The sequence below is a fragment of the Lactuca virosa genome, chromosome 8 (assembly GCF_052849685.1).
Source record: "Lactuca virosa cultivar CGN04683 chromosome 8, Lactuca_virosa_CGN04683_v6, whole genome shotgun sequence".
Taxonomy (NCBI): Eukaryota; Viridiplantae; Streptophyta; class Magnoliopsida; order Asterales; family Asteraceae; genus Lactuca; species Lactuca virosa.
This window is the reverse complement of record NC_136433.1, coordinates 221901750-221909963: the sequence shown is the minus strand read 5'-3', so window position 1 is coordinate 221909963 and position 8214 is coordinate 221901750. Positions and strand designations below refer to the sequence as shown.

The window sequence follows — 8214 nt, the reverse complement described above, 5'->3', positions numbered from 1 at the left end:
TTAATATATTATAAGTGCTAATATATTAATAATAGTATTATTTAATTAGTATTGATCAAGTATTAATCTAGTATTAATTTGGTGATCAAAGTGAGACTAATTAAATATATAGGGTTGATTATGACAATCATCAATTCTTTTATGGTGGATTAATGATCCATGGTTTATGGGTTATGGATGTAACCATATGGAGCTCCATGGATAGTCCATGGGAGTTACAAATCCATGGGTCATGGGAAATCAAGAGTCATGACAATTAAGGGCATTCATGTGTAAACCCTAATTGTGACAACACTATAAAAGGAACCCTATGGCTAGCAAAAAGTGAACCTAGTGGACATAGTGTTACTAGAGAGGGCATAACCAAATTTGAGTGCTAGAAGTATTCTCTCAAGTTATTCCAAGTCTTGTGGTGTTGTGTGAAGCATTTGAGGCACAACATTTTGGGTGCTAGGCTCACAAAGTCTTGAAGGAATCCAAGCAACAACAAGGTATGTATTTCTACTAGTTTTTATGTTTTATGTAATCCCCACGCCATGCTAGTTAGGAAATAACCTTGAAAAAGAAATTTGCATGTATATAGAGAAAACATAGATTCAAGGTTATTAGGGTTGCATGTACACTTAGGAAGTGTTAGAATGCTCAAAACCCATCACTAAGTTGTCATAGATGGAACTGATATTATCACACTTTTCCTAAAGAAAATATTGGATTTTCTTGGAAACATGCGAACATTTTTTACAGAGTCATCAACAGGTTTTCATTACAAAAACATCGCTTATGAACTCACCAACTTTATGCTGATACTCTTTCAAAACTGCTTGTATTCTCAGGAAATCAATAGACAGGTACCTCATGGGGTTTTGAGAAGACGGAGCGAATAGAGTCACGTCTTTTTCTTTTGTTTATACTTTTGATTTATAAAAACAAGATTTAACCAGATGTAAATACCTTTTCATATATTTATTCAATGTAATGGTTATGTTTACCATGATTACTATGATGCAATTGTTGAGATACTACATATGACGTCATCCACCCCCGAACGTTTCTGCCGTTCCGGTTTGGGGGTGTGATAGAGGGGCTGTTGGGTAAATTACGAATTTGATTTAGAAATGATTCTTGAAGCCAGGGTAGAAATGGTAACTTTAAAATTGAAAGAAAAAGAAGATGGAGGGGCTGGTTTCGCCATTATGGGAAAAATGTTATAAGGGACCCGGGTATATATCAGCTGCCTGCTCTAACCCTAACCCTATTTCCCAGCCGCCAACTTCACCACCCTTATACCCCCTCTCCAGCCGCCGTTAATGGTGTAACCACCGTAAGCTCGGATCCGCTGCTGCATCGCTGGGGTCGAAGCCAGAAACCACCAAGCCAAGAGTTGGTCGCCATCTTTGCCGCCTGCCACCCCGCTGTCGAGGTCACAACCCACCGGATGAGCACTGATTGGGGAAAATTCCGTCGTGTGGGAACCGTAGGACCACTAGAAGCGTCGTCGCACGTGACTTTCCAGTCGCCACCTTACCTGTTGAAGTCGAAGGAGCCTGAACTTCGCTGTTGCTACGCCACCTCCTCCTTCGCTTCTTCCCGTTAGCTACCGCCGTAAACCACCGTGAGGAACAACTGAATTCGAGTTCGCTGTCGGGGGTGTGAGTTTGTCACTGTTTTTAGTCAGGGTTCGCGTGTATGTGTTCGATTGGCCAGAAAAACTCGAGGGAAACCACCATGGCTTCCGACCATGATGGCTGTTGTCGATGACGCCGCTGATGCCCGCTTTCCTGCCGCTGCCGCCGCCTTACGCCACCAGGTTGGTGGCTGGACTCCTTCTTCAAATAGAAGACTTGTGTGTGCATCTTTTTCAGGATAGTGAAGTGGTGTTGGGTGTTTAGTTAGCTGGAAAAAGCCTCCACCACCACCGTGAGGTGGTGGCTGCCACCATGAACCACCACCGGCCACCACAAGGGGTGGCTGTGTGTGTGTGTGTATTATTTTATGAGTGTGTATATGTTGTTTAAATATTATTGTAAATTTCATTGTAATTCGTATGGAAATAATGAAAGAAAAGTCTAAACCACCACCGTAGGGTGGTGGCTGCCGCCTCCTGCCGCCGTGTCGGGTGGCGATGTGCTTTGATTGCGTTTGGACCTCGTTTGGGATGATTGGACAGAATTGGCCCAATGAAACCCTAGTGGGCCCAATAGAACCCCAATGGGCCCAATGAAGCCCAAAGTGACCTAAAAGCCCAACCAATTGATTAATAGGCTAATATTGGGTAGGAAACCCTAATTAGGGTTTGGAAAACCCTAATGGCTTAAAACCCTAATTTTTGAGAATTGATCGGGACACACACACGGGAATTATTTAATAAACTTAAAATATTAAATTATAATCACTGGAAAATAAACCTAAGGCAATAATGAACTTAATGGATTAAGCCCTTAATGGATTAAGTCCTTAATGGGTTAAGTAGGAACACTTAACCCTAATTGTCATTTCATGTGAAAACCCTATGTTTCACTTGGGCCTTGAGTAGGGCCTTCCTATTGGGTTTTGGTGGTTGGACTATAGATGGGCTATCCAAGAACAAGTTAATGGACCAAAATAATTAGATGGGCTTTAGGATAAGGCCCATGTGAGGACTGGGGCCCAATTTGGAAAATTGGGCCATAAATGGGCCATATCTGGGCCTTTATGATTATGAGAGATTGGGCCATTAGTATGCCAAGTGTTTGGGCCAGGAGAGAAGGTTGGGCCTAAGGGGTAAGGCCCATGTGAAGGGTAGGGTCCCAATTTGGAAAATTGGGCCATGTGTTGGGCTTTGGCCCGTTACTTGACCATTGGGTTTTTGAAGTGTGAGTTGGATCTTGGGGTTGGAACCTAATTATTAATTGGGTATTGTTTGATGTTGACAGTTTGGGAATCTGTCAACCAGTAGCTGGGTTTTATTCGCGGGACTTCAACAGTGCCAGGTGAGTTCTCCTCACTATACTAACAGGGTCTACGACATTAGGTCGGTCCCTCCGGATTGATATTCGGGTAGTTATTGATATGTTGTATTCATATATGATTCATTATATTGGCATCCTGGTAGATAGGATGGTATTATGTAGTATGTGGTATGATCTGTTAGATCGGTATCCTGGTAAATAGGATGGTATTATATGTTATGTGGTATGATCCGTTAGATCAGTTGTTGTTTATAGATTACTATGTGATTATCTGTTATATGTGCACATGTTGTTTGGCGGTTGAGGCTTATCTGCTTTGTGTGAAAGCCAATAGACCTGGGCATTCCAACCCGTTGGTTGTGGGCCGTGAGTATTCCATACCGAGGATGATTGGACTCATAGTATGTGAGCATTCCAACCTGTTGGTTGTGGGACTGGGGTATTCCAACCTGATGGTTGATTGGAACCATAGTGTGTTGGCATTCCAACCTGTTGGTTGAGGGCCTGGGGTATTCCAACCCGATGGTTAATTGGACCCATAGTATGTTGTTCTTGTTGATATGATATTGTTATGGTTTGTATGAGTTGGTATTTTGGGGGTAACTCACTAAGTCTTCGAGCTTACATTTATCGATTATTGTTTCAGGTTCAACGGATGACCGCGGGAAGGCGAAGGCGTGACCGTACACTTCCTCATATTTGATTTGGGTTTCTGGGATACTCTGATATGAAACTATTTTGAAAAAAGTTGTAATAAAATAATGGTTTTTGGATGTTTGAAAAAGTTTTAAATTTGCTTGAATTTTATGGGTGTCACAAGGCAGGGGAAGTGGGAGAGTTATGAAAGATATTTCGGTGGAGCAATGATGACAAAAATTATCTAGAGGAAGAACTCTCTATTATATTTTTTATATTTGGTCGAACTTGCTGATGTTTGTGGCCTTGATCATGCCTTATAACTTCGCATCCAAAAATGAAGGGCATTGTACGCAAGTATGTCCAAGGTGCTCCTAACTCCAAGGTGCTGGGGAAATATGGTCTGAGAACTATAATGAACTCTTCATTCTTTTGCAAAAAAGATATGGTCTAAGAGGCTGTAAGGAGTCCTTCATTGTTGTTTGGTCTTTGCCTATAATACACTACCTGGAGGGCTAAGACCGAGAGTACAACCCATAGTTGCTTATCTTGTAGTTTTATTATTATTATTATTATTATTATTATTACAAATATACTTAGATTTCATGTGTAGAAGATTATATTATAAAGGTTGGACGTTTGGGGTTAAGTTAATAGGGGTGATTTGATTTTCTTTAATATATGTGGTTTGCATATTACTATAATATATGTATAATACATTTCCATTTTAATGTTCATTATTAGGCTAAGGGGAGTGGTAACACTCCTAACACTTTGTCACGTCAGCTTTTTGAGTACCACTTCATTTTTCTCTTTTTAACACCTAAACTTAACATTTAGTAGGGAGTGATAACACTCCTAGCACTCTATTTTTTTATTTTCTTTTTTCTAATTTAATTTAATTACTTTATTTTAATAAACAAACATTTTTTATTTAATATTAAATAAAATATATTTTTTAAATTAAATTACTTTATTTAAATATACAAACATTTTTGTGCACAAATCTTAAACATATTTTATTTTTTTAAACAACAAACAATTAATATAATATAAATTGTATTGGGGTAAAAATTAGATTTATTAATCAAAAAAAAGTTAGTAAAAAGTTGAATTTTTAATTAAATTGGGGTAAAAATCGGATTTATTAATAAAAAGGGAGGGGAATTGAGTTTTGTTTGAATTGTAAATCTACTTGAATGAATTTCCACCAATCAAAAACAAGCACTCTCTCTCTCTCTCTCTCTCTCTCTCTCTCTCTCTCTCTCTCTCTCTCTCTCTCTCTCTCTCTCTCGTTAAAGTTTTGACGAATTAATCTTAGCATATCCCCTAGCGAGTGCTAGGAACGTCACTTATAAGATATAAGATTGGATGGAGACTAAATCTTTCAAATCTTGTTACATCACTTAATAAAATCACTCAACATATTTAACTTAAGGAAAAAATATGGATTTTGTTTCCTTAAATAAACATTTATGAAAATTTAATTATTTGCACTAAACTATTATTGGAAAATGCAAAAAATAAAATGAAAATAGATAGGTATTAAAATTCCATGTTTTATCATATAATCCTTTTTGTATGGAAAATAATGTTTGGTTCTAAATATATAGATGTAATAATCTATTTGCACAAAAACAGTAATCGCTTCTTAAAACTAATTTCCGAAAGAAATTATTCGTACCCGTCGCTTGGTGCGTGCAGGTAAACGCTAGTATAGTATATAGATATAGAAGTATATAGATATCATATATATATATGGTGATGAATAATAGCCATAATATTTGGTTGAATTAGTTTTTCACGAAATATTTGCATGGTATGTACCGGCGGCGGTTGGAGAAGCCCTAAATATCATTCAATATAGATTGATACATGCAGAGGATTGATAGACAAGCAGCAACAAATCGGAAAAAGCAAAAAAGCAACAAAACCAATGGCTACTCTCCAATTACCGCAACAAGTTCCTTCTCCTGCCCAAGACTCTGAAACCCTCAGAAAAGCATTCCAAGGTACCATCTCTCTGCCATCATTGATTTGATTGTTTGCATCACATTTTTATTTTTGATAGTTTTAGGATAACTATCCCATATTCCATTTCTCATCTGGGTTTTGTCGAGATCCAGAAAATGTGTGGATTTTTTACTTCTGTCAAGTTTTCGTTTTTCTTAATAAAATTTGATAGAATATTAACTAACAAGATGGGAGTGTCAGGATGTATAACCGATGAGAAGGCTGTGATTAAAGTATTGGGTCATAGGAATGCAGCACAAAGAAAGAACATTGGAGACACTTATCAGGAATTATACAATCAATCTCTCATTGATTCTCTCAATTCTAAGCTTTCTGGTGATTTTGGTGTATGTTGTTTTTTGCATCTCAATATATGAAAAAGAAAATACACATTAATTTTAGGTAAAGTTGAATTCTTGAATTTGCATAACAGAGAGCAGTGATGTTGTGGACATGCGAACCACTAGAAAGGGATGCAAGGATACTCCACAAAGTGTTGAATTCAAAGCAAATAGGCATGAATGAATTAGCAATAATCATCGAAATCTGTGTTACATCGTCTCCATCCCATTGGTGGGCTATAAGAGACTGCTACAATTCCCTATTTGAATCTAACTTCCATCAAGACATGAGTTCTGATATTGTCCCACGATCATTTGTATTGGTACTCACGAGTTCTTGATTTGGTGTCTGTTTGGATGAGATAAACTCTCATTTTTAACAACTCGTTTCCATTATGCAGAATCTACTTCGGTTTATAATGCCTTTCAGGAAAAGTTTGCCAACTGTAGATTTGGATTCGGTAAATGATGACGCAACCGAATTAAGGAGAGCTATTGAGTCCAAAGACATATATGAACTTGAATTTGGCTCAATATTTAGCTCAAGGAGCTTCTTGGAGCTCAAAGCAATTTTCGAATCTTACCATCAAAAATATGGAAATCCCATTTCGGAGGTTTTGTGTCTTAACCTCTTGACAACCATTTTGTTGAACTTCTTAACTTCGTAATTAGAATATCACCTTTTCACTTTGGAAATTGAGTATCCAAAAATATGTTGATTGATTTAGATAACTCAAAGTCAAAGAATGGATTCTTTTATAAAGGTTTACATCAATTTTGATTATTTTTACAGGATATCAAGGATATTGGGGATGAGATGTTGGAATCTTTGTTGAAAATTATGATTAGATGCATTGTTTCCCCTGAGAAATATTTGGCAGAGGTGATTCAAATATGTTGGAAGTTGCTTTAAATATTCACCGAGGCTAGAAAGCTTAACATCTATTGTTTGGATGGTGGGCAGGTGATCAGAGCTGCACTTTCCTGTCCTGCCGGTATAGATCATGATTCGCTTATAAGAGTGATTGTGCGTCGGGCTGAAATAGATCTGATGAAAGTGAGAGAAGCATATTTGGAGATGAACGAAACAAGCCTTGACAATGCAGTTAAATGCAATACCTCCGGAAACTATCAGGACTTCTTGATGGCATTGTTGGGACATGTTGGTTTGACAATGAAGTTGACCACAATTCTTCAGAAGACTAGAAAGCATATTCAGAGAGCAGGTCTTTTTCTTGTGTACCTGTACAAACGAATGCTTGGAGATAAACCTGATGTATGTGCTGGACTGAACTATGGTGTGAAGCAACATTATATCGTTAAAAACCTCCAAGAGCCTTCTGGCAACGGATGTTATCTGTTGCACGTTGAGGGTTTTAGTGACGGATTAGTGAGGGGTTTTGATGGATGCTAATGCCAAGATTTCTAGTAGTGAATAACGTCTGGTCTTTGTGAATCCTCGTTTTGTTAATGGTTTTAAATGGAAAATTTTGAATTTCGTAGTTTAGGTTTTATATATATATATATATATATATATATATATATATATATATATATATATATATATATATATATATATATATATATATACACACACACACACAAGGTTAGAGATCCGTGGAAATCATGGGTTTATAAAAATAATAATTTTATAGCTACAAAATTACATATGACAAAATGAATGAGTGGTAAAAAAAATATATTTATTAGAATAGATTTAAGATTATTTATATTTTCTCATAATATTGTCAATAAAAGAAAGTTTATAAATTATAGATATAATAAGAAAATAAATATTCTAAATAGTTGTATAGGTGGCTTTTGTATATATTGGGAAATATTGTTGGATTTTGTATATATATTAGGAAATCTCATCTTGTTCCAAAAAAAATTAGGAAATCTCATAGCTTAATTCAAATTTCAAATTTCAAATTCAATACATATTTTGATTTATTTAAATTTAAAAACTAAATTAATAGAGAAAAATATATGAGGCTATTATGTGTCAACATGAGAATAAAAGGTAAAATTTTGAATTAATACTCTAGAAAAATGACATGTGGCACACCTTATTTTTATTTAAATAATCAAAAAGTTTGTTAAGATGTTGTGTATGACATGAGTAATATATAATGAATAATTAAATACTAATTATAAACGTGTTGATGTTATGTCTAAGCCACGAGTAATGCATATGATATGCTTTCTGTTGAAAGTTGTGAAAAACTAAGGTTCGAACGACATGTTTTAAACAAATAACATTTTGTAATTATTAT

The 8214-nt window shown here is 36.1% G+C and overlaps 1 protein-coding gene across 1 annotated transcript; it reads left to right on the top strand.

The window, feature by feature from the left end:
* The first annotated feature begins 5520 nt into the window (after positions 1-5520).
* LOC145131276 (annexin D3-like) lies at positions 5521-7352 on the top strand. Its single transcript, XM_079065989.1, has 6 exons — positions 5521-5596; positions 5799-5944; positions 6031-6261; positions 6340-6552; positions 6732-6821; positions 6903-7352. The coding sequence occupies exons 1-6, from the start codon at positions 5521-5523 to the stop codon at positions 7350-7352; spliced, it is 1206 nt and encodes a 401-aa protein (XP_078922115.1).
* Positions 7353-8214: the final 862 nt, after the last annotated feature.